Source organism: Callorhinchus milii, unplaced genomic scaffold (assembly GCF_018977255.1).
Source record: "Callorhinchus milii isolate IMCB2004 unplaced genomic scaffold, IMCB_Cmil_1.0 Scaffold3, whole genome shotgun sequence".
Taxonomy (NCBI): Eukaryota; Metazoa; Chordata; class Chondrichthyes; order Chimaeriformes; family Callorhinchidae; genus Callorhinchus; species Callorhinchus milii.
The window spans coordinates 89,376,755-89,404,415 of record NW_024704744.1 but is presented as its reverse complement, the minus strand read 5'-3'; the positions used below and the strand labels follow the sequence as shown (position 1 = coordinate 89,404,415).

At 45.4% G+C, this 27,661-nt stretch overlaps 1 protein-coding gene across 1 annotated transcript; it reads right to left on the bottom strand.

The window, feature by feature from the left end:
• On the bottom strand, positions 1-27,269 carry kcnk5a (potassium channel, subfamily K, member 5a). Its single transcript, XM_007910410.2, has 5 exons — positions 27,050-27,269; positions 11,386-11,497; positions 9,310-9,476; positions 8,989-9,157; positions 1-3,234 (listed from the first exon to the last, which is right to left on the bottom strand). Exons 1-5 carry the CDS (start codon positions 27,233-27,235, stop codon positions 2,414-2,416), a joined length of 1,455 nt encoding a protein of 484 aa, XP_007908601.2. The 5' UTR covers positions 27,236-27,269; the 3' UTR covers positions 1-2,413.
• Positions 27,270-27,661: the final 392 nt, after the last annotated feature.

Here is a 27,661-nt window from a genome sequence, read left to right as displayed (position 1 = left end):
TTTGGCATTACGTAAAAAAATGTATTTACATTCTGAATGAACATTCTAATAAATTAAGGCCACAATTCAGAGAACCACAAGGATAGATATTCATCACAAGATATTCCAGCAATAAATACAAAGCATATCACACTGAATTACTTATTACATGGAGTGACAGAAAAGAACGTCCATCAACCCTTTAACCTTAGGAGTTCAGCATTCTATCAGTCCAACCTTTCGTTCAAGAGGACACTTTTTCATCCCCTTTGAGTACATAGTGTATAAAATACTAGTGCCATTCACTTAGAATCTCATATTTCATACCATTTAACAGTTACCAGTAACTACATTGAATTAATCTTGCACATTTTACCCCTATGTAGATAAGGAATAGCAGTGAGTGTCTAGTAGTGAGTTTAAGGCAAGTCACTGAGTCTCTGTGTTCTTGGTTTACTCCTCCCCTGGTGTTTTGGGATTCCTTGCCAGATACGGTACTGTGTTGTACATAGTTATACTTAGGCTGCTCTTTAACAAATGCACGGCTTTCCTGGGCCTACATTTCTGGGAATGTCTTCACTTCAAATATTAAAGCATTCCAAATGAATAAACATTTGAAGAACACAAAGGAGTACACGAAAAAAGAGCAGGGAATTGAGACGAGAGTTAGGTCAGCGATGCATCATCTGAGGCGCGATGTGTCAACAGAGATTCTTCTGGATGCAAAGGTTTTGGTAAAAGGCAAAACATTTAACTTTCTGCGACCCTTAAATAAATGATCTTTCCTGCGAATAAGTGTATCCCCCTCCGCCCAGGATAAACACATTCTCTAACTGTTGTAATATAGTGGGGTTTGGAAACATTTTCAAGTGACTTGTCCTTGAATGAAGTCAACAAAAAAAAATGGGAGTGTGTCACATTGATTTGAATGCCTAGAAAAACTTGAGTCAGTGAAAAACAATTAAAGACTAAAAAAAAATTCTTCACTAACTCCGTGAATTATCTAAAATCTCCTACAAATTAAACTTCAATGAAAAAGAAACAATTTAAAAACACAATTGCTTAAATATTCCCATACCTTAACTCAACTGAATGCAAACGTGATGCCATGGTATATGCTTTCACGATTGCCGAATTTTCTTGAAGGAAAATTCTTGTGCCACAGTTTTACACAGTAGCCAGAGATACACTTTTATGCTGGTGAAAGTGTCTTATTTCAAGTCAGTGAAAACGTTACCCTCTCAGTTCTGCAATATCCTTTTCCTCAGGTCACTTCGTATCTTTGTGTTAAAAATGGTAAAGGTCACCAGTGTGAATTCCTGCTCTGAGTTTCCAAAAATTATAGCTAGAAAGCTCGCTCCCCCATGAACATCCAGTATAATCAGTATAATTGGAAATAATTGTGACTTGGAAATACTTGGGAGCTCAGCAATGGGCAACAGGCACTGGCACGTGGCTAAACCCTCACATCTCTTCTTTCCTGCACAGGGTGTTACTGCCAGCCAACCCTGTGCTTGAATGAGTACAGACCAATAAGAACAATGATCACAGTGCAACCACAGAATACGGGAAAAAAATAATCCTATCATAATCCAACTAGAAAACCACTCTTATATATTAAAAAAAATAATTGGGCAATAACTTCTGCAATCACCACCAGCAACAAAAAAAAACTTTTCAAAAACATTATTTATGTGAAATATGGCAGTCATCTGATTTTTAAGTGCATTAGTCAACTGCCCTATTTGTTTAAAACAATACATCATTTACAGCTTTTCTGTATTCTTCTGCAAATTCTCTTTAGGCCTTTACTGCAAGTGACTGAGGGCAATGCCACAGCTGGGCAAACTTCTAACTTCAGCTTTGTTGAAAAGGTTTGACCGTAAAGAAATGAAACAAACGCATACAAAAGTCACTTATAAAGTGAATGTCCATGAGATCATCACATTATGAGTTTCTCCATCTCTTCCTCCAAAAACACAGCGAAATTTCTGTGCTGTCTTCGCACATTGTTCAATCCAGGTCCGAGCAGAACTTTGGTGACAAAGTGGCCTGGAGCCAAGCAGCTGTCTCAATAGAACCCATCATTGCTTCTTCTACTGTTCCTGGCTCAGAAGAGCGTTTAACAACATTCATCACCAGACATAAAAAAACACAAAAAGGAACCATTTTTTACTTTTTAAAAAAAGTTCCTCATTGATGTAGGTCATAGTTTACAATGCCAGTCAATCATTGGTAGGAGACTCTGCTCCTCTCCCAGCTTTGCGAAGCAGCTCTTTCGCCAAAAAGGAATCCAATAAACAATTATACTCATGGCTTGGAGGTATTTCGAATTGTACAGTCCTTTTGAGACTAGTCAGCATTTTCTTTAGTAATTAGCCTCTCATAAAAGGAAAAGGCGTCTTCTCGAATGCCTTTGCAAAGGGCAGCCCAGTTATGTCACCGCCTCAGTGTTGTGCACCTTGTTGTATCTGTTCATCAGCTGTTCGTATTCAAGCGATGACCTGCTGAACCTGCGGATGTTGTAGTCAGAATCATTGGAGTTTGGCGTGGGTGGCAGGATGTCACTGTCTCCGTCATCTGTCACGTTTTCATCGCGGGACAGCTCCACCTTCTCTTTGTCGCTGAGATTCAGCTCATCTGTGAAGGTGATATTGATGTTCTCGAAAAACAGCAGCGGGTGCCTGTGCCCTTCCCAGATTGAATTGTCCTCTCCCCCAGCTCTGTCCAGCTGATTCTCTCTCACTGCCCCATCAGCAAGGTTACCCAGATCTTTTTTACTATTTAGTGGCATTCTGGTGTCATGGTCATGGACAGCTGACAGGTTGGTCGTCTCATAGCAAAATCTCTTCAGTCCTATTTTTCTACACTCATTGGGCACAGGTGTTTCTTCTCTGACCATTTGCTCAGCCAGTGCATCAACTCCCAGGGTTTTACTGCCGTGAGCCTTCAGGGCCTGGGAGCCAATCTGCTGGATGAGGTCATTGTAGCCTTCTTGTTTCTTGGTCAGAAATTGGAAGATGTTGACCTCTTTGGAGTCACGGGGCATTTTGGAACCAAGAGGTTTTTCCTGGTTCGGTTCCAGTTCGAAGGATCCCCTCCTCCGCTTCCTCCGCTTCTTGATGGCCTTGTGAACCTGTACAAACATGCTGACCTTCCAGTTGATGAAGAGGGACAGCCACGCCAAGCCCAGGTAGATCCACAGCTCCACAAAATATCTGTAGAGGACGTGGTAGTTTGCATTTGGGTCAATACCTGTGAATGAAGGACAGAATTAAAGGTTTGTGAACCTGAGTAGAGAATGCAGAGTTACATAGAAAAAAAGCAGATGACATGGACCACAAGCTTTTTGAATGGTGTCTGGGCTCTTTAAATCCACCTGGACACCCAGTCAGACCTTTAATGGACAGTACCTCCATCAATGCAGCGCTATCCCAGCCACTGCACTGAAACATTAGCCTACACTATATGAGTTCAAAGCCCCAATGTGGGGCCTTTTGGCTCAAAGGCTACTAATTGAACCAGACTGACATCAGTTCCTCAATGTTTGAATCTAAGATACTTTCACCCCTCACACCATCACTCGTGACTGCAGCCTCTAATGGGCCTGAGCTCTCACCAAACAGTGAATGACTCACTTACTAGTAAGTTAAGATAATAATAATAATAATAATCCTTGCATTTGATATTGTGCTTTACCACATCTTAGAGACTTCTCAAAGCATCTTATAGAATACACTGTATGACAGCATATTTTGTTGGCAAAACACAGCAACCAATTGCGCAGAGCAATATCCCACAAACAGTCGTGGATTGAAGTGACCAATTAATTACTATTATTTTTTGAAGGAATTATTACCCCCGGATTGGCGCCAATCGACTAACAACCGCCAATCGACTAACAACCAGGTTCCCACTTACTGCGTAGTAAGCATGTGGAATAAGGAAACTTGTCCAACATTTCGCTCTGCCCGGGAATTTACTTGCATTAGTCAGAACAACAACAACAACTTGGATTTATATAGCGCACTCCACGCCAGACGGCGTCTCAGAGCGCTTCACAGTAATAGATCACGGGCCAAGCCAAGGGGAGGGGGAGTAAGTTGACCAAAGGCGCGGTTGAAAGGTCTTCAGCTGAGACCTGAAACTAGGAAGAGAGGGGGTGAGGTGAAAGGAGTGAGGAAGGGAGTTCCAGAGCTTTGGGGCGTAGTGGCTGAAGGCACGGCTGCCAATGGTGGAGCGAAGGACTCGGGGTACGAGGAGGAGGCCAGACCCGGTGGAGCGAAGGCAACGGGCACTGTTGTGAGGAGAGAGGAGGTCAGAAAGGTAGGGTGTTGCATTTGAAGACAAGGATGAGGATCTTGGAAGTTGATCCTCTCTGGGACAGGCAGCCAGTGCAGTCTGGCAAGACTGGGGTTATCAGGGAGCGGAGTTTAGTGCGGGTGAGAATGCGGGCGGCAGAGTTTTGGATGACTTAGATTTTGTAAATGGTAGTGGAGGGGAGACCGGCGAGGACAGCATTTGAATAGTCCAGCCGAGAGGTGACAAAGGCATGGACCAGGGTTTCAGTGGCTTTTGGATTGAGGTATGGCAGAGACGGGTGATGCGTTGGAGGTGGATGAAAGCAGTGCTGGTGAGGGACCGGATGTGGTGGAGGAAGGATAATTAGGGGTTGAACCTGACGCGTAGGTTGCGTACGGGTTCGGAGAGTTTTAGGGGGAGGTCGGGTAGGTGGAGGAGGTGAGAACCATGTGATTTTAGACGTTGACGAGAGCCATAGAGTATGGCTTGTCATATTCAGCTGAAGGAAATTCGCTCTCATCCAGCTCCTGATGTCAGACAGGCAGGCTGACAGAACATCAGGGGACTGGGGGTCACAATGTGAGGTGGAAAAATAGAATTGGGTGTCATCTGCATACATGTGGAAGTGTACTCCATGTCTGCGGATGACATCCCCAAGAGACAGCATGTCGATCAGAAAGGATGGGGTACCCCACAGGTAACCAGGTGAGAATGGGAGGAAAAGCCGTTTGTGCAGATGTACTGCTGACGGTTCGTGAGGTATAACTCGAACCAGGCGAGTGCAGTCCCACTGAGGTGGATGATGGAGGAAAGGCGGTGGAGGAGGATGGCGTGATTGACTGTGTCGAAAGGGGCAGAGAGGTGCACGAGGACAAGGAGGCAGAGGGAGCTCTGGTCACAGATAGAGAGGATGTCGTTTGAGACTTTCACAAGCGCAGTCTCTGTACTGTGGCAGGGTGGAAACCGGACTGGAGGGGTTCGAAGAGGGAGTGGGAGGAGAGGTGTGCGCGAAGCTGATGGGCAACAACGCGTTCTAGGACTTTTGCGAGGAAGGGCAGGTTTGAAATAGGGCAGTAGTGGCTGGGTTTGAGGGATCTAGGGAAGGTTTTTTGAGGAGGGGAGTGATGACAGCAGTTTTGAGGGGGGCAGGGACTGATCCAGGAGAGGGACTGGTTAATGACATCAGCCAACAGTGGGCAGAGGAGGGGGAACTGCAAACAACTCCCCCTCACATGTGCAGTACCTCACATGCAAACAAACTATCAGTTAGGCGCAAGCAAATCCACAGCCAATAAGAGAGAGTGGGGGAGGTGGGGGGGGGGGGGCGAAGGAAAAAAAGAGATAGATAATATTTGCCACCTGTGGTATTGCTTTAGTGGAAAAGTTTATAGTTGTTGAGAATTCAACTTGGGACAGGATTTTCCCTTTATAGCCATTGCTCCAGAAAGTACAAGATATACCTAGAGAACGAGCTCAATAACAGGTGTTATCAACAGCACTTGTTCATGCAACGGGTTAGCTGCTGAATCTTACTAAGAAAACAGTAATTCACTCTAAAAGTGCAAGTACATCAGGAATTTATGCATGAATGAGGTCGAAACTGCAATTACATTGCTTCAATTGTTTAAAATATTAATCAGTTTTGACGCATTTAAAAGAAGCTATTTTGAGTTTTGAGTACAAGATTGAAAGAAAAATAGTAATATTAAATATTCAAATATTAAATGTTCCTTATCTTTTGTCAATAAAGTGCACTCACACAGATCTGTTTTTCTCCTCCCCTAGTTTTATAATAATATTAATAATAATCCTTGCATTTGATATGCATTTACATCTTCGACATGATTGAGTCGTGGAGTGTGTCGTGGACGAGATGATATAGTTGTGGATTGAGTGATCAAGTTATTATTCTTTTTATTGTTTATGAAGGGATTATCTTTCATTATCAGCTCATGTAGCTTTCATTATCAGCTCGTGTACTGTCCCGCACCAGGCTTCGGGACCACATCACTCCCACCCTCGCTCGCCTCCACTGGCTCCCCATCCCCCAGAGGATCGATTTCAAGATCCTCATCCTCACCTACAAGGCCATTCACGGCCTCGCTCCCTCCTACCTCTCCAACCTACTATCCCCCTACCTACCCGCCCGTACCCTCCGTTCCTCTGGTTCCGGTCTGCTCCACATCCCCCGCCCCAACCGCCCTACCATCGGTGGCCGGGCCTTCAGCCTCTCAGCCCAGAGGCTCTGGAACTCTATCCCCCAGTGCCTTCGCCGCCTCCTCCCTTTCCTCCTTCAAGGCCGGTCTCAAGACCTTTCTCTTTGACTGTGCCTTCAGCTCCCCTCTCAACTCTCTACCCCCTCCTCGCTCCCTCCCTTCCCTCACCCTGACCATTTTCCCCCTGCTCAGGTCCTGACCTAACTGTACAGCGCCTTGGGACGTCCTCCCGACGTGAAAGGCGCTCAATAAATGGAATCTTGTTGTTGTTGTTGTAGCTTTCAATGGGAGTGTACGCAGGTGTCTAATTTTGTAAATTTTGTAAAAGCTTTCACAAGTCCTGCAGAGTTCTGAATGCATCTCACACCAATTCGCTGGAACTGCCAGCAGGCGTTGATCTGCTGCCAAGGCCTAAGAGTACCTATTGGCTAGTAAATTCACAGGAGTCAGGAATGAGATTAGTTTCTGAGCAGAGTTCCAGCGGGTTGGCATGACACATCTGGGCACGTGCAGAATGTAATAATGCAAACCGTTTCACAACTTCCCGCAAATTAAACCTCCATCCCCAACCTCCATCCCCAACCTGGAGCAACAAGTGGCACTTGTTGCCTCCAATGATGCCAGCAAATAAATCAAATGATAATGAAGGTGGTTACAGAGATCCCATGACATTCCCTATGTGTCAGGGAAGCTGCATATCAGCCTCTTGAGGTTCCCTCCCCTCTAAAATGAAACCCAAGAAGGTGGCCAAATTCTTTCAACAACAAACAACAACTTGCATTTATATAGCGCCCTTCACACGGGGCAGCATCCCGGAACGCTTCACAGTGGCGGAGTCTGACAATGGGCCAGAGGGAGTTGGGCGGTCACCGTAAGCACGATTAAAAAGGAAGGTCTTTAGGCAGGATTTGAAGGTGGGGAGGCAAGGGGCAAAGCTGAGGAATTTAAGGAGAGAGTTTCAGAGTTTTAGGGCATAGTGGCTGAAGGCACAGCCACCTACCAGTGGAACGGAGGGCATGAGGGACAAATAAGAGGCCTGATCCAGCCGAGCAGAGGCAGCGGATGGTGGAGTGGGTGGTAAGGAAGTGTGGGGTAGGGAAGTGCGAGGGAATTAAATGATTTGAAAACGAGTGAAAGGATTTTGAAGTTCGGTGATTGGGAGCCAGTGGAAGCTGGCAAGGACTGGTGTGATGGGGGATGGATTTTCGTGATGGGGATAGATTTTTGTGCAGGTGAGTATGGAGCTGGGGAGACCAGGAGAAGGACATTGGAATAGTGCAGCCGGGAAGTGACAAAGGTGTGGACAAGGGTTTCAGCTGCAGGTACAGACGGGGGCAGACAACGTGGTGGAGGAAGGCAATGTGGTGGAGGAAAAAAGTGGTCCTGGTCAGGGAACGGATGTGGAGTAGAAAGGAACGCTGAGGATCAAACCTGACTCCTAAGTTGCGCATGGGGTCAGAGAATTTGAGGGAGAGTCCAGGGAGCTTGATGAGTTCAAACCCAACCAGAAGAAAAAAAATGGATATGAGGTGAGGATTGCAAGAGAAGATTGTTAGCACAAAGGGAAGTTGAAGTCACAGGAATGGAGGTCAGATCGCCCCCATCTTGCTGCAACTTGTAGCTAATGTGAGGAAATCAGGGCAAGGTGCCAGTAGCTAACATGAGGAAATCAGATCATGGTGCCAAAGTGCATAAATGGGCATAAATCAGTACAGAAAGTTTTGAATATGACTGTGCTGTGTTCTAGCAAGCGTCAGTGTTGGATAAAAAGTACACACTTCACTTTTAAAGAAATTCTCTGGTGGTAAAGAACATTAATACTAAAATACTTAAAATACTCAGAATATGCATGTGGGAGGGGAGAAAGAAAAAGTAAATTTTAACCCAAGATTTACATTTCTCTCCAAGTTCCTGATCCGAAAAATAATTTAAAAGAACAACCTGAACGATGTGGGAAACTCACACATTCTTTTATAAAGCTTGGTTTTGATGAAATCAGGAATATTACCAGGATTCGATTTAATAGACCTGGCATTTGGTAAAGGACGTTTTCACGTCAGGAAGACATCTCAAAGTGATTCACAGGATTTACTGTAAAGTGCAGGTGATTTGGAGGGAAAGAGGGGTTTGTGAAAAGGTAGGTAAGAAGGAAGACACATGTCAGTGTCTGCCTTCCTCCCCACCCCACCACCCCACACACACACTCTCTCTCTTGTTTGGTTGCTGGGTATTTGTTCGCAGCCTGAACTAATAGTTTGTTTTTGTGTGGAGTTCCTAATGAATTAATAGCTTATTCTCCACAATTGTTTTCAACAGCCATTTTCTTCTTCTAAACAAATCGTCAATATTAGAATACAGATATGAAAAAGATATTCATAGCAAGTGTGGATACAAGCAACTCCTGTACTCTTGTACAGCTTCGAACCCAAAATCACAAAAAGAAAACAGTCAGCAGATTCGCATAGAGCTGGAGAGGGAAGAGATTGCTTACCAGCTACAAAGTCTCCGAATCCAATGGTGGAGATGGTGATGAATGAGAAATACAAGCCTTCGATATACGACCAGCCTTCAGTCACCATAAAGACAAGCGGTGGCATCAGCAGATGAAGCAGAACGCCCCAAAGGATGAAAATGGCAGTGCAGGTAATCTGTGCCTTCCGCTGTTAATTCAATGTGAAAAGTGTTAGCATGAGAAGTGAGAAACTAAATAAACTAAACACAAACTTTTATTTTTAGGCAGGAAGCAAGTTTTCACCCACAGATCTGACCCGAACTTTCTTAAAACTTCAAACATCAAGAGTCAGTTTCTTACCGGACTCACGCCTTTTCGGGTTAACGCTTTGCCCAGCTTCTTGGCACGACCCCCAAAGAATTTTCCTAATGCAGTTATCCAGGAAAGACACAGTGGCACGCCAAACAGCCCATAGAAAATGCAGAAGAGACGGCCCGGTGAGGTTTTGGGAGCGATGTTTCCATATCCTACAATGAATCGCAGACAATGAAAAGAAAGGCTCACACACACACACACACAAAAAGCACACAACCAGAAAAATATCAACTAAACACCCAAGCAGAAAATATAGTTTCATCTAAAAAAGCCTCACGAGAGACTTGGAGAATAAAAGAGATTTTTATTCACTGAGGTAGTGGTGTTTCAGTTAGATGCCTCACTCCTTCAATAAGGACCTGTATAAGAATAGGGTTATGGAATTGGAGAATAGGGAATAGGATTGGAGGTTTATAGTGATGGGTATAGAACAATGTTTCTTTTAGCATCAAGTTAGATGTTAGTCTGGCTCATTTGGAAGCACTTTCAGTCAGAAGGTTGTCAAGACCTTCCTCTTCGACCATGCCTTCCACCCACCCTGATCCTGACGCCCAGCTCATGTCCGAAACACTGATTGTCCTCCCAAAGTGTAATTTTGTTGTTGTTGTTGTTATGGTTTCAAGTCCTACATTGGGATTTTGGACTCAGATAGTTTAGGCTGACATTCTAGTGCAGTGGTGGGATGGTGCTGCATTGTTGGAAGTGGTGAGATATTAAGCCAAGGTAACATCTGCCTGTTCGGGTGGGCTCAAGGATTAAATGTCCAACTGCTGTTCCTATATTTCTTGGTGGTGGCCTCTATATTTTTATTCCAGACTCTCATATATTTTAGGTCCTTATGTAAGACCTATCTTTTTCATTCAGATGCTGGTTGGCCTTGCTCTATTTTATCTTGTTCTGTTTTCACACTGTGTTCTCACTGTCTCGTGCGGTGTCCCTCAGGGCTCTGTCCTCGGTCCCCTCCTCTTCACCCTCTATATGCTCCCCCTTGGTGACATCGTCCACAGACATGGGGTTAACTTGCACATGTATGCGAATGACACCCAACTCTACCTTTCCTCCTCTACCCTCAACTCCACGACCACCGATGTCCTGACAGCTGCCTGTCCGACATCGAGTCCTGGACGAGAGACAACTTTCTTCAGCTCAACGTGTGTAAAACTGAGGCCCTCCTGATTGGCTCACGTCAGCGCCTCCGCACCTCAGGCGCTGACACCATCAGCATCCAAGGCTGCACTCTCCACCTCTCAAAGCAGTCAGGAACCTCGGTGTTCTGTTCGACCCTGAGCTGTCCTTTCTCCCTCATATCCGCGCCACAACTGGCACCGCCTTCCATCACCTCCGGAATATCGCCAGACTACGGCACTACCTCACCCCTCACGCTGCTGAAACCCTGGTCCACGCCTTTATCACCTCAAGGCTGGACTATGGGAACTCTCTCCTTGCCGGCCTTCCCGCCACCTCCCTCCACAAGCTGCAGGTCATTCAGAACTCTGCAGCTCGTGTACTGTCCCGCACCAGGCTTCGGGAACACATCACTCCCACCCTCGCTTGCCTCCACTGGCTCCCCATCCCCCAGAGGATCGAATTCAAGATCCTCATCCTCACCTACAAGGCCATTCACGGCCTCGCTCCCTCCTACCTCTCCGACCTACTATCCCCCTACCTACCTGCCCGTACCCTCCGTTCCTCTGACTCCGGTCTGCTCCACATCCCCCGTCCCAACCGCCCTACCATCGGTGGCCGGGCCTTCAGCCTCTCAGCCTTAGGCTCTGGAACTCTATCCCCCAGTGCCTTCGCCGCCTCCTCCCTTTCCTCCTTCAAGGCCGGTCTCAAGACCTTTCTCTTTGACCGTGCCTTCAGCTCCCCTCTCGACTCTCTACCCCCTCCTTGCTCCCTCCCTTCCCTCCCCTCACCCTGACCATTTCCCCCCTGCTCGGGTCCTGACCCAACTGTACAGCGCCTTGGGACGTCCTCCCGACGTGAAAGGCGCTCTATAAATGGAATCTTGTTGTTGTTGTTCCCTTGCAGTCTGGAAATCTGCACTTGGGGTGGCCTTACCAATTGTGGTGATCACAGTTGCAGCAAAAATAACAGCATTGGGCCAGTTCCAGTTATTGAAAGTCTTGTTGCCCGTGATAGTGACGCCTTGGCCGGCAGCCTTTTCAACATCCTGAGAAGCAAAAGATTACAAACTTTTATATCCTTGTTTTATTTTTATTTTGGTACCTTAATGAGTGTGACTGAAAAGTGATTAAACATGCGGTTGAATTAATAATAATAATCCTTGCATTTGATATTGCAATTATCACGTCTTCGAGACGTCTCAAAGCACTTCATAGTAAACACTGTAAATTGATTTGACTGTGTATTTTTGTGGGCGAAATGTGGCAGCCAATTGCCCACAGCAGTGTCCCACAGTCGTGGATTGAGTGGGAAAATTATTATTCTCTCCCCACCCCAACTTCTGAATACGATTGCTCAAAACAGGATGATAAACAAAATCACTGGGCATTGTCATCTTGAAATTCTACTGAACGGAGTTTATTTGTTAAAACAATGATAGGGAATGGGATTGGAGGTTTATAGTGATGGGGATATATAAATCATCTCGGTTTGTTCCCAGACAACTCGCACTATGTTTGAACAATATCCCCTGAGGAGGCTCAAAAAAGGTTATTTTTGCTGCAACTGTTCAAAAATTATCCCTGATCAACTGGACTCCAGGCCAGTAAGACCAGCATTTTGCAAACAGGTTTGGACACCGTCGCAATTCATAAGTAACGTCACTCATAGCATAACTTAACCTCATTGCTTAAAAAAAGGAATAGGATACATTTAGGAATACCCCAATTTTGACCCCATCATCTGCAATAGGATACATTGGACTCATGATGAGCATCTGGGTTTCGGTGCGGAAGATCAATGATATGTCTGCACCTCCAGATATACCATCTCCACCTTGGGTTAACTGTGGACCTGCTTGGTTTGTCTGATATCTCTCCTCACAGCCAGCTCCATCCCAGGGAGACCCCACTTACGCTTTCTCCCCCCACCCCAATATCTCTCCCCCATGATCCCCCCCCATGTCCCGCCCCTTCTCCCCCTCCCCCTCCCCAAGCTCTCTGACATGAGCTTTTTTTTTACATTTCTTGGCATTAAATGGGGAGAATGAAAGGCTCCTCCAATAGTAAACTGTTAATTCCTTTTGTTTTTTTTATAAATAAGGACTTAATACATCCCTTCTTGACGCATGCATTTAGCTATACAGTGCCCAGTGCATTGGAGACAAGGGCACAATGTAGTGGTTGGTGGTGGTGTGTGTGTGTGTAGAGAGGGGTTGTGGTGGGGGGGAACGACAGGAACAAGAACTGATCACAAGGATCAACATTGCAGAGGAAGCTACAAGACAGATGATGTTCATCTTGAAAAATGTTGCTAAAAGCACACACTATAAAAGGGCAATGTACACTTCCTACAGGAATCAAAAAAGGGCAATGAGGAAATGCACACCCCACAGAGTCAATAGGGAATTGATTTACAAACTTCAAATCCTAAAATTTTAAATTCATTTTTGTCAAATGTGTGCTGCTGTGGCCTCAGACGCAGAGACCAAGGTAGAATAGCAGAGATGGTGCAAGCGTCGATGAGATAGCAAGGATCTTTTGCAATTTGAACAATTGACAACTCCTAGGCTTATGGGGCTAGAAAATGCTTGATATGCAGAATTAGGCCCTAGATTTGGGCCAGAGTTTATACTCTATTCAAGCATCCAATTACATTGTATAATACAGGTCTTCTCATTTGAGGGCTCCCCACTGCAATGTTTACCTGCAGAATTTTCAAAGAATGAAAAATTTATAGCACATTTAACATTGAAACATTTCAGAAGCACTTCACAAGTATTTACTGGCAAGTGTATCGTGACTTTTTAAAAAAAAAACGGAAACCTAGCAGCAATGTCCCACAAATAGCCACAAGTTGAATGACCATCAGCCAGGACACTAGCAGAAACTTCCTTCTCTTTTTGAACAATGTTGTGGAATCTCTAACATTCACCTGAATGGGCAGATGGGATCTGAGTTTAACATCTTATCTGAAGGACTGCACCTCCACCAATGCAGCTCTTCCCCCACAGCGTTTGAATTCAAAAACAAAGTCAAAGATGCTGACATTGCAAATTTTCCTGCTGCAAACCCTGCTGTCACATTCCAATTATACCATTTGAGTGTTCATCTGGTGGGACCCGCACACACCCTACCATTTATTAGGTGCCAAGGAAAGTCCCTGACTGCTGACAGCCAACATACCACAGCATCCTCACCACAAAATGGATTATATTAAAACAAACTTCATAACATTCCTTTAATCCCTAGCAGAAATTGATTACAACTCCTTGGGTTAACATTGCATCCATGCAATATTTAGCACAGCATGTGGGTGGGAGGGCGAGACCAAATTGCTCCCCCACCCCGCCCGCACCTCCACACCATAGAGCCGAAAGCACCAACAGTGAAAGCAGTAGTTCTGCCAAGGTGTACATGTGATCCAGGAGAAGGAGCCATGTTACTTTCTTGGAAAACTTATGGGGTGCAGCACACTTAAGTTTCTCTCTCTCTTTCCCCCTCCTTTCTCTCTTCCCCCGCCTCCACTCTCCCCCTCGCATCTCTGCCCCCCGCCTCGCCTCTCTCACCCGCAGCCCCTGCCTCCCTCTCCCACCTCCTCCTCTCTCCCTCTCCCCCACCCCACTCTGTTGTTCCGCTTGCTTAAGAAATTTCACTTGCTAAATCCACTGCCCCCCCCCCAACCATGTAGAGAAGGCTTATTTCAAACGGAGCAGTGTGCACACATCCTTCATTGCGATGTTATGAGTTAGATGATTTGCAGGGGATTTTGCAGGTATTTGGGCCCAACTGTTACAATTTAGCTGTTCATTGGCTTGTGCAAAGAAATCCAAATGGTTTTGGGGAGAAAATTGAATGGAATTCTGGTGTAGGTATAACAATACAATTTATAAAGAGATGACTCGTGCACATTGTATTCCAACACCTACAACCTCCAAAAAAGCCACCAGCAATCCAAGCGCTCGTTTCAGTGTCAGTAACAGAGATCCATCCACTCAGACTACTAAACACCAGATGAACTTCCACAGCAAGTGGGGGGAAGAGGAGGGGGAGTTAGAGGGAAGGAAGTGGGGGAGAGAAGGAGGGGGTAAAGAGGTGAAGGAGATGGGGGAAGAGGTGAAGGAGGGGGTTGTGGAAGAGGTGGAGGAGGGGGTTGGTGGAGGAGGGGAGGGAGAGAGAGAGAGGGAGAGGGGAAGGAGGTGGGCAAGGAGGGGGGAAGAAGATGAGGGGGAGAAGAGGATCAGGAGGAGGGGGAAGAGGAGGAGAAGAAGGAGGGTGGTGAGAGGAGGAGGGGGGAAGAGAAGGAGGTGGGGGGAGGAGGGAGGGAAGAGGAGGAGGGAGGGGAAGAGGAGGAGGGAGGGATGAGGAGGATGGGAGGAGGGAGGGGATGAGGAGGATGGGAGGAGGGGGAAGAGGAGGATGGGAGGAGGGGGAAGAGGATGAGGAGGGGAGTAGAGGAGGGGAGGAGGGGGAAGAGAGGAGGGGGAGGAGCGGAGGGGGAGGAGAGGAGGGGGGTTGTGGAGGAGAGGAGTAGAGGAGCCTGGGAGGGGATTGCGGAGGAGGGGAAGAGGGGCAGGAGGGCGGGGAGAGGGCAGGAGGGCGGGGAGAGACTGGTGAGGGGGGACGAAGACGAGGAGGGGTGATGAGGAGGGGGGAAGAGGAGGGGGGAAGAGGAGGAGGATGGGAGGAAGGGGAACAGGAGAAGGAGGATGGGAGGAGGGGGAAGAGGAGGAGGAAGGGGGAGAAGAGGAGGAGGAGGGGTGAAAGAGGAGGAGGAGGGGGAAGAGGAGGAGGGGGGCGAAAGAGGTGGGGTGGAAGAGAAGGAGGGAGGGAAGGAGGAGGGAGAGTTGGGTGGGAGAGGAGGAGGAGGAGGGGGGGAAAGGGGAGGGGGGAAGAGGAGGAGGAGGGGGGAAGATGAGGAGGAGGGGAGCAAAAGAGGTGGGGGCGGAAGAGGAGGAGGAGGCAAAAAAGGTGGGGGGGAGAGGAGGATGAGGGGGAGGGAAGGAGAAGGGCGAGAGGAGTTGGGGGGGAGAGGAGGAGAAGGAGGAGGGGGAGGAAGAGGTGGAGGGGGTAGGTGGAGGAGGAGGGGGGAAAGAAGTGGAGGAGTGGGGGAAAGAGGTGGATGAGGAGGGGGTGAAAGAGGTGGATGAGGAGGGCAAGAGGAAGACGGGGGGAAGAGGAGGAAGAGGAGGAGAATGAGGAGGAGGGGAGGATGGGAGGAGGGGAAGAGGAGGATGGGAGGAGGGTGGGGAGGAGAAGGAGGAGGAGAGCGTGGAGAGGGGCAGGAGGGCGGTGAGAGGGGGAGCAGAGCGGGGAGAGAGTTGGGAAGGGGAGGTGGGGAAGAGGGGTGGGTGGGTGGAGAGGATGGGAGGAGGGAGCGGTGGCAGGGGAGGAGGAGGAGGAGGAGGGCGGGGAGAGGGGTAGGAGGACGGGGAGAGAGGGAGGACAGAGGGGGGAGCAGGAGGAGGGAGGGAGGTGGGTAAAGTAGGGGGGTGGAGGGGGAGGGGGGAGAGGAGGAGGGGTTAGGGGGGAGAATGTAGCCAACTTTCAGTGGGTTAAAAGCTAAAACTTTGCAACAGCAAATCAGCCTAGTTCACGAGTTGCAAAGGATCATCATTAAAACAACAAAGGAGCTCAAGATTTTTTTTAACACTGCAGTGTTAAGCACATGGAAACAGTCTGAAGGAGAATCTATAATAGCTTTTAAAAGGATAATTCAATAAATACTTGCAAGGGAAACAATAATAAAAGGGGAAAGGGCAGGGAGACAGGAATAACCAGTTGGCTTTTTCCGAGAGTTGGCACGGGCATGATGAGCTCAATGGCTTCATTTTGTGCTGTAAAATTCTATGATGTGTGAAATTTTTTGGGTCACTTGCAAATTCATCATCAAAATCTACCAGAGGGAAAGATGTCCTGGATATCACAGCGGGGTTGAACAGTGGGTTTGGGAGCAGACATCCATTTATATTTACCCACCTGAAGTTAATGAGTACAGCAGCAAATAAATATCTTCCAGAGCATGGGTGGAGAAGAGGAGTGCAAGCCGTGTATCTATGGCCTTCAACTAGCTGCAAGGAAACAGATTCCTTGTAGATTCAAGGTCCCACTTGATGACTGAACGTTCCATGTGGCTTATCAATGAGACTTGGAAGTTTAGTCATGTACTCAACCCTACCCCCATCCCTCATGCGTGATACAATCATAGCTATCAAGCATAGTATTGAATTTTGTTTAATCATCGTTTGAATTGACTGTCTCATCTATCAAGAAGAATTGGAGCTGAAGACACATCTTTGACCGTGTAAGACAAAACGTTTTTATACGTGAGCCTTGTTAGAGTTGCCAGTTGCCCCAGCAACAACTAACTTCATTTACACAGTGCTTTTCACCTCAGGACAATGTCCCAAAGCGCTGAACAGTCAGGGATCCGCACGTGAGCTGGTGGTTGAGATCAGGAGGGGTGGAGGTTGGGGAGGGTCAGGGTAGGAGGGTGACCAAAGGCACAGTCGAAGAGCAGGGTCTTGAAATAGGTCTTCAAGGAGGTAAAGGAGGGGGTGAGGTGGAGGGACTGTGGGATGGAGTTCCAGAAGGTGGGGGCAAAGAAGCTGAAAGCCAGCCCACGGGCAAGGCGTGGGACGTAAAACAGTCTGGAACCCGCTGAGCAGAGAGCATGGATAGGTTGGTAAGGGTTTAGGAAGTCATGGAGATAGGGAGGAACAAGGCTGTGGAGAGCTTTGAAGGTGAGGACCAAGATCTTGAACTGTATCCTTTCAGTGATGGGAGCCAGTGGAGTCGAGCGAGGATGGAGATGATGTGGTCACGGAGCCTGGTGCGAAAGAGGCCATGGGCTGCAGAATTCTGGATGATTTGCAGTCTGTGGAGGGAGGAGTTGGGGAGGCAGACAAGTAGTGAATTTGTGTAGTCGGACCTGGATGTAATGAATGTATGGATGAGGTCTCGGCGACCTGCGGTGAGAGACAGTGGCAGAGCCGGGCAATGTTGTGGAGGTGGGGAAATGCAGAACAGGTCATGACACAGATGTGGGGGATGAAGGACAGTTGAGAGTCGAACAGGACGCTGAGACTCCGTGAGGTGCAGAGTGCATCCTTGAAGGGGGATGCTGTCAGAGCCCAAGGCACTAGGCACTAACAGGAACAAAGCAGGAGGGCCTCTGTCTTGTTGACATTCAACTGGAGAAAGTTAGCTCTCATCGAGGACTTGATATCTGACAGGCAGTCTGTGAGGACAACAGTGGTACTGGAGTCGAGAGTAGAGCTGGGTGTCATCTGCATAAGATGGAAGTTGACCTCATGTCTACAGATGATGTCACCAAGGGGGAGCATTTAAATGTTGAAAAGGAGGGGACCAAGGACAAAGCCCTGAGGGATGTGACGGTGCAGGAGCTGGAGAAGAAGCCGTTAGTGGAGACAAAGTGGAGACGGTGGGAGAGGTAGGATTTAAACCAGGCGAGGGCAGGTCCGTGAAGGTTGAGCTGAGAGGAGAGGCAGTGGAGGAGGATAGAATAATCATCAGTGTCGAAGGCAGCAGAAAGGTCGAGGAGGACAATGAGAAAGAGAGAGCCCTGGTCACAGATGGACAGAATGTCACTAGTGACTTGGACCAGGACTGTTTCTATGTTGTGGGCAGCATGGAAACCCGATTGGAGGGGTTCATAGAGGGAATGGTGGGAGAGGAAAGAGCAAAGCTGGTACGCGGAGACTTCTTCCAGGGCCTTAGAGAGGAAAGGGAGGTTGGAGATGGGGCAACAGCTGAAGAGTAGTGATGGGTCCAGGGAAGGTTTTCTTAAGGATGGGGTTGATGACAGCTGTTTTTTAAGGGGGTGGGAACAGTGCCAGTGGATACGGAGAAGTTAATAATGTTGGTTAAAAGAGGGGCCAGGAGGTGGAGCTGGGAGGTGAGGAGAGGGGTGGGGATTCGGTCGAGGGGGCAGGTGGTGGGCTTCGCTTTTGAGATGATAGAGGGAAAGGATTCATGGTTGAAAGTGTGTATGGAGGGATAGGTGGGGCCGGGGTGTGAGTGGGAGGTGGGGAGGGGCTAGCAGTAGACGGGGGAGAGGTAGCCGAGTGAATCCCCTTGATTTTAGACTCGAGGAAGCCCAACATCTCCTCACAGTTGGAATTGGAATAGAGGATGGGCGAGGCATAGGAAGGTGGACAGAGGAGGTTAGTGGTGGAGAAGAGGAGGCTCGGGTTGTCTTGTGTCCAAGATTATCTTGGAGTAGAAGGATGATTTGGTGGAGGCGATGGTGGAGCGTCAGGCGTTGGTATGGTCGAGCCCGGATCTGGACTAGTAGGTTTGATTAGATCCTGGTGCATTCAGCGGCATTCACTTGTGACTTGAGGGATTGGAGATGGCTGGTGTACCAGGGGCACCAGCCACCTCCAAGCAGTTCAGGAGGTGATGGGGGCAAGGGAGTCAAGAATGGAGTGGGAGTTGTGGAGAAGAGAGAGCCAAACCGAGCCTGGTATTCTCTTAGTTCCACATATGCTCCTCGTCCTCCCCACACACACACAATTCAACAAAGGGTTAAATAACATAACTCTGATTAGATTTTCTGCTTCCAAGCCCAGGAAGATACTGAGGTCAGTTGTATGGTCAATGACCGCCCTCCGCCCCCTTGCACTTTATAAACTGGTATGATTATAAAATAATAATAATTCTTGCATTTGATACAACACCTTACCACGTCGTTGAGACGTCTCAAAGGGCATCTACTGTAAAGTGGATTGATTGTAATATTTTGTGGGCAAAATCACAATCTAGTGACTAGCTTTTATCTACATGGTTCAGTCACACGTTGAAAAGCAATTTCACCAACTGAGTCATCAGTTCAAAAGTCGAGTCCAATTTGTAGGATTTGTAAATAGCAAATCCCACAGGCAAGCCCTCTGTTGGGATGTTTAGTTCATAGAAGTACACAACAAAGATCAGAATCCATGTGGACCTCCAGAATACCAGTCACAAACCACCCGGAACTCCCTCGTTACTAAATCCTCATTTACTAATCTTGCAAATTTGACACAATTGTGAATGGAATGAAAAGTGTAGGACGATCACAACAGCTGGCTTGGAAATATTCCAAACCCCAAAATGCCGGAAACATTGAAGACACGCACATAGCGGAGGCTAAGTCCCACCCTTGGTTAAGGCCTTGGTTGTTCAAAAAACAACTGCCTGACAAGCTCAGCGAAAGGTTCAAAGCACCAGCGCGTGACATCATTGGTATTCACTGTTCAAACAAGGAAATACTTCAAATGAATGAATGGAGAGGAGACAGTCCCGTATATCACAGCCATTAAGAGTAAATTTACTCCAGATGCTGAGGTTTTCTTTCATTTCCATTTGAAAATAACGATCTTACTTATAAGGATTTTATTATGCGTGTACATTTCTGCTGTTTTCACCTCTGATTTTCTCCCCCTCCTCTCCCAAAGACCTTTGCTAAGATCTCTTGCGGGGTGGTGGTGGTGGGGGAAGGGCTCATCACATTATCCACATGTGTCTCAACAATGAGGAACAGCAGACTGGTCCACCATATGGGCCAGGGGGTGATGAAGGGAAGTCACATCTGAGCCTGATCCTGTATTTGCAAGATGTGCACATGTCGGCACATTGGATAGTGATCAGGAGAAAGGGACATATTTCACTTTCCCTAACCCAGGGAGGAATCCATTATTCAATATATATACATATATATACATCCATATAAACCATATGATTCCCTGGATTGGATTCCAGCCTGTAATCCCTGCGGAAGATCCATTATTCTTTTGGCCTCCATTGAAGAGAACAGATTCCAGATCTAATCCCACCATTTAGGAGAAAGAGAATATTCAAAACAAATCCCAAAGAACCTTCTTGACCCGGAGGGTCAGGAGTTAATAAATAACATCTCCTGGCCTTGAGGAAGAGGGAAAAAATTGAACACATGACAAATTGATTGATTATTTTAAGCATTGAAGCATATTGTAATATTGGTTAAACAGTAATAGGCAAAGGCCAAATAAATTCCCATGCAGTGTCTGAAAGAAATGATTTAAAAACTATATGAACCAATCAGGAGTCTCCACAGGTTTGGATTAGTGTTCTTGTGTGTGTGTGTGTGTGTGCGGTTTCGCACCCGAACTGGTGATTGAGCCAGCAGCCAAACCAACCTTAAGGCCTTCTCGAATTCTGCACACAGTATAACTCTCCGGGTCAAGAAGGTTCTTTGGGATTTGTTTTGAATATTCTCTTTCTCCTAAATGGTGGGATTAGATCTGGAATACTACTGTCAGCAGTCATCTCAGCCTACTTGAGACCTTGCTCCACTGGAACCCCTTCATAAACAATCTGAAAGCTTTCGGAGAGCATTATCGTACAAAGGAAGAAAGAAACTGGGTGTGAAAACAGAGGCTATTTGTGCCAAATCGGGAGCTTGTCAATCTCAATTAAGTCTACTTCAGCAGAAACTGAAACTAATCTGGGTAACAATAAAAGTTTGACCCATTATGAACCTGTTCAATGCTGCAGCTGGAGATGGGGCATGTTCCCATTTCAACATCAAGCACTCCTCAGGTCAAGTCTAGATATGGAGTGAAGCACTAGCAACATAACAACCTTTGAGATCAAAATAAAACCTGTTTCAGAGACTTGTGCAAATGTGGAGTGTACTGCCCCGGAAACAGAATTATTTTGGATATTTAAAGAAAGGTAGATTCTTAATATTAAGAAATATGAATAAAAGCAGGGAAATAAGATTTAAATATTATCAATCAGGCTCATTACCTTTCAGAATCAGATAGTATCTAGGAAGAACTGAGAGAACTTTCTCCATCTTTTCTCCATAGCCTTCAACATTCTTACTTTCTTACTCTCTCTTCCCTGAATACTCTTCAACCCTTGTATTTATGGCCTTTGAATGAAATCCCTTCTATATTTCCATGACCCACTTACAAGGGTGGGGTGCTGTCCACAGTCCTGTCTGTATCCAGGGTCTGTGGAATAAGCAAGCTGTACGGTCAAACGCCCTCTTATTCTGCCAGGCTTACTGGTCTTCTTAAATCATATTCTATATCTAGATTAATGTGCCTCTTAATTGTTTTCATTTGTAAAAAAATATATATTTTATCTCCACTGTAAAAAAGCAAATGCATGACTTTCTGCCTCATCCATTCCATCACAGCTGCATCACAGTGTTACTGCACAAACGTAATCAGATTCTCTTCACAACAGTATCTATGACAAAGCATATTTGACATATTTGATCAAGAGAAAGGATGCATGCAATAAATGCTCGTGGCAAAATGAATCAGAACACAAATTTTCTCAGAATAAAATATAAACATCAACCTCTTAAAAAAAGAACTGGAATAGAGTGATGTGTGGATAGTCAGTCAATTTAAGATACACTTGGCCCCCAAAAGCCAACATTACTGGATTAGTGTAGAATTGAGGGAGTAAATTCAGTAGTAAATTGCAAAATAAAGTCAAGAAAGGATTTCTTTCATTCAAATACATTCGAAGTGTTTGGCACACAGATTCAATACTAAATATATAAATGTATAATGTCAGTGTGGCATTGAGTCATTAACAACCAGGAAAAGAGAGTTTTGAACCACAATCTTGTATTGAGTTAGCTGCTAACAGTAATCTTCCTTGTACTTGCTGCACGTCTCAAAGCACTTCACAGATAATTGCTGCTAAGTGAGGTGACTGTATATTTGTAGGCACAATACGCAAACAACACACTACATTTCATGTATGGCAGCCATGGGAATATAGAATGTATTGCATTACTGCATAATGTGAAACTGAAATTACATTGGAGTTACAAACAATTACAAAGCAATATGATATTGCTAGTTGAAGTATTTGGTTGCAGAATCTTACTACACGGGTTTCAATTGTAAAATTAGAACTAGGATGGTTGGAAGTGAGATAAGAAAACATTTATTCACAGAGGGGTCAGAAAATGCAGGATACGGTGCCCAGAAACGTTATTAAGACCATAAGACGTAGGAGCAGGCGTAGGCTATTCGGCCCCTCGAGCCTGCCACGCCATTTAATAATCATGTCTGATCGTCTAACCTAATTCCATTTACCCGCCCTATCCGCATATCCCTTACTCCCTCTACCTTTGGAAATCTATCAACTTCTGTCTTGAATATGTTGAAGGACTGAGCATCCACAGCCTTCTGGGGTAGAGAATTCCACAAATTCATTACCCTCTGAGTGAAGAAATGTTTCTTCAACTCAGTTCGAAAAGGCTTACCATTGGGAATTTTTTAAATGGAGATAAAGGGAGGCTTGGTGAATAAGAGGCAAAAGGTGGGGGAAATGGGATTAAAAGTTCTGCCATGATCTATTCCAATAAACTGTCGGAACTGGCTTGATAGGCTCCACTCAATTGAAGATTTTCAATCTACAAAGAACTTACTTAAGAAAAGACAGAGGTAACATTTCATCAGACTTCTACTTAGAATAAAATGCCAATGAAGAATCCTCTAGATAAAATGGCTATTCACTTCACGTGATCTGTTTGCAGGATCTTTCTTTGTGCACATTGGCCACTGTGTTTGCCAACAAGTACACAGTGACTACACTCAGGGCATTATAACAAAAACAAATTACATTTGTTTAGCGCCTTTCATGTCAGGAGGACATTCCGTATAAAAATACAAGGATGATTATTATTAGAAGCCAATTTAGCATAAACAGGGATGAATGCTGGCAGCTTGCCTGATGGTTATGATTCAATGTCATGCTGGTCATCAGCACAGCACCTAGCCAGGCGTGAAAACTGGCCGTTCCCATAACATCAAGAATTTTTCAAGTCTCTGTCACATTTCAGAGAATATTAATGCCTTCAACCTGTCCGCTCCTTCTGCTCAGCAGGTTCCGGCCTGCTCCACGTCTCCTGCCCAGCCCACTCCACCATTTGCGGTCAGGTCTTCAGCCTGTCTGCCCCCACCCTATGGAACTCCATCTCACATTCTCTTTGTCTCGCTCCCTCCCTTGCCTCCTTCAAGATGCATCTCAAAAGTACTCCTCTTCGACCGAGCCTTTGGCCACGCTCCTACCCTCCCTAGCCTCCACCTTCCCCCGGCTTGGGTGCAAATTCCTGATTTCCAGCACCTTGAGGCGTCCCCCTGATGTGATTTGTATTGTATTCTTGTAGGACAAAATCAAGAAATTTCAAAGATTTAATGTTTCAAATTGCTTCTTTGATCTATTAAAAAAAATGCGGTAAACTTACTATTTTTTTTATTCCTATTCCTTAAAAAAATCTTCAAGTGTCACTTTAGGCATTTGCCTCCTTCGCAAAACTTCCCACCATGTTCAGATTTCCACTCTGTCTCCAATGAAGCATTTAAAACATTATGTGAAAGGCACTAAAAGTGCAACTTGTTCATTTTGATAGGAGCAATCTGCTTCTGCATTGACATGAAAAGCTCACGGTCAATTCACTTTCACTGCTTTGTATCTACAACAGCAATAAAAATGATCACAATAATCATCTTTACATGTGCTGTAGTTTCTAACATCAAAATGTTTCACAGATAATTGGATTGTTGAGTGGAGTGACTACATTTGTAGACAAGAAGATTAGCTAACTAGGGCACAGAAAATCCCCACAAACCACCATGATCACTTAAAACACAGGAAGACACTCCCTTCCGTTTTCAAGTCTCATAGTGTTTTTGAGACAATCTCGCTCTGCCACGACTGATTTTCACCTCTGTTGAAGTGCCTGCCCTGACATCTCTGCATCAGTGTGAACATGCACATTCAGTTGTGTAAACTCCTATCAGCTTACATGCCTGTTGGCTCAGTTCAGAACACTTTGCAAGTCAAATTGTTTTGAGTTAAACCAGTTGGATCACTGAAGAGGAGGGGGAGGGGATGGGAACGCTGTGTTCTGCTGAGTTTGGCAAAAAGCCATCAATGGCCACTCATCCCCAGATCTGGGCTTAGATCCTCTTCAGAACATTTCACTTATGCTTTGGTGGGTGGAATATGAAAACAAAACTTAAGACATCAGCACTGAGTTTCAAAATACAGTATTCATTTGCAAAGCACTAATGCACAATCTTAATATATTCATGTAAACAGTGATATCAAGATTCCTTGAGCAGGGGTTATAATAATAATAATAATCCTTGCATTTGATATAGCGCTTTTCACGTCGGGAGGACGTCCCAAAGCGCTTCACAGAACATACTGTAAAGTGAATTGACTGTATATTTGTGGGCGAACGCGGCAGCCAATTGCGCACAGCAATGTCCCACAAACAGTCGTAGATTGAAAATGACCAATTTATTATTGTTTTTGGTTTTGGAGGATTATTATTAGGCTCTGTGTGGAGTAAGGAAACTTGCCCAAGGTTTCGCCCTCCGCCTGGAATTGAACTCAGGTCTCTCACTTGCAAAGCGAGTGCTCTAACCACTGAGCTACAGGACTCCACAGTTGAAGGAATGAAGGAACCCAAATGGCAACCCCGTCATATATTATCTCTTCCTTCTCTCCAACCCCTCTATTAATAACCATTTCCATGCAATGAACACAAAACGACTAGACTCCACTTTAGAATCAACAATAACATCCCAGGAGGCCATTCTGCCCATTGTCCCATTAACTTGCTCACTCACCCATCAGTTGACAGCATTCTAGCTGCCCAGTCAGAAGGTTATGGGTTCAAGCCCCATGTTGGCACTTTGAGCTTAGAATCTCGCCTGACACCCCCAATTCACTATCAAAACACAAAAAAATGCAGATGCTGCAATCTGAAACAAATCTGGAATCTTGAAACAAAAACAGAGAGATGTGGGAAAACTCAGCAGATCAGGCAGCATCTATGGAGAAAGGAAAGTGAGTCAACGTTTCGGGTCTGACAAAGGGGTCGTGGACCCGAAATGTTGACTCATTTTCCGTTCTCCATAGATGCTGCCTGATCAGCTGAGTTTTCCTAGCTCTCTCTGTTTTTGTTTCAAGACCCCCAATTCACTGCTGGGGGAGCGTTGCATTGTTGAAGTTGCTATTAATGGAATGAGAGATTAAACCATGGTCCCAAACATTCAGGTGGACATTAAAGACCGCACAACACTATTCAATATAATAATAATCCTTGCATTTGATATAGTGCCTTTCACATCTTCAAGACGTTTCAAAGCGCTTCACAGAATATACTGTAAAGTGAATTGACTGTATATTTTGTGGGCGAAACGCAGCAGCCAATTGTGCACAGCAGTGTCCCACAAACAGACGTGGATTGAGTGATCAATTTTTTAACATTTTATTACCCCAAGAAAAGTGATCTACCAATCTGGTTCCTATCTATCTATCTATCTATCTATCTATCTATCTATCTATCTATCTATCTATCTATCTATCTATCTATCTATCTATCTATCTATCTATCTATCTATCTATCTATCTATCTATCTATCTATCTATCTATCTATCTATCTATCTATCTATCTATCTATCTATCTATCTATCTATCTATCTATCTATCTATCTATCTATCTATCTATCTATCTATCTATCTATCTATCTATCTATCTATCTATCTATCTATCTATCTATCTATCTATCTATCTATCTATCTATCTATCTATCTATCTATCTATCTATCTATCTATCTATCTATCTATCTATCTATCTATCTATCTATCTATCTATCTATCTATCTATCTATCTATCTATCTATCTATCTATCTATCTATCAAGTAATAGATAAACAGAGATGTATGGAGTAAGGAAAGTTGCCTAATATTTTGTCCTATCCAGAAATCGACACAGGTCCTCTCGCCTGCAAGGTGAGTGCTCTAACCTATATGCTACAGGACTCCACAAAAATAAAAGTGTATACAGAATACCTGTTACATTCACCTACAAATTTGCAGTCACTACAGTTACAGAAAACCTATAAAGCACTTTGAGACGTCAATGTAATAAGGCGATAGATCAAATACAATAAACAAATAACAATTCAGCCATGCATGTGGTAGTTCACCTTTCACATTAGGAGGAAGTCTCAAAGCACTTCAGTGACCAAATTATTATTTTTTAAGGGATTATTACCCCCAGAAAAGCGATCTGCCAATTGACTAACAACCAGGTTCCAACTTACTGCTAAGTAAACAGAGGCGTGTTGAGTAAGGAAACTTGTGGAGTCCTGTGGCTCAGTGGTTAGAGCACTCGCTTTGCAAGCGAGAGTCCTGAGTTCAATTCCCGGCAGGGGGCTAAACCTTGGGCAAGTTTCCTTATTCCACACAGAGCCTAATAATAATCCTCCAAAACAAAAAACAATAATTGGTCATTTTCAATCTACGACTGTTTGTGGGACATTGCTGTGCGCAATTAGCTGCCGCGTTTGCCCACAAATATAGAGTCAATTCACTTTACAGTGTATTCTGTGAAGCACTTTGGGACGTCCTCCTGACGTGAAAAGCGCTATATCAAATGCAAGGATTATTATTATTATTATTATTGCCCAATCTTTTGCCCTGCCTGGGAATCATACCCAGGTCCTCTCACTTGCAAGGCGAGCGCACTAACCAATACGCTGCAGGACTCTATAAATATATCCTTACCTCCAGGATCTTTTCCAGAGCAGCTTGTGTCAGGCAGGGATGTGCCTTCAGGATGGCTAACTTTGTGATCTTGTATTGCTCCACAGCTTCTGTCCAGTTCGGTTCTTCCAAGACATGAAAGATTGCGGCCCCGATGGCCAGATAGAAGATAATAGCCGAAGTCAACAAGGGACCCCTGTCTACCATACTTTCTCACAGCTAGTCCCCCCCCCCTAACCTCCCCCACCACCCTCTCAATAAAAGTTCCTTCTCTGTCTACAAACTGTTCTGCAAAAATTTTCCCGTTTGAATTTGGGGCGCTCTTGCCACACATGCGCGCTGGTTGTGCCAAACAGCTTAACTTTGGTGCAAACTTTTTAATCTCGTTATATCTTATTTTTAAAACAATAAAACGCAGATGGCGGAGATCAGACACTGTCTACGTCTCAGAAACACCAACTTGCACACCAAGACCACCATCTGCAAAGTTCATTTCTTTTTAAACTTTACACTTTTTTCAAAAGAAAACGTGGCCAATAAATAAAGTGCAATGCGTTGCTCACTGTGCTCGCTGTCTGCATCCAGGGAAGGCTTTATTGTCGGAGGGGCTTTAGTCTTTGCTTTCCTTTCTCC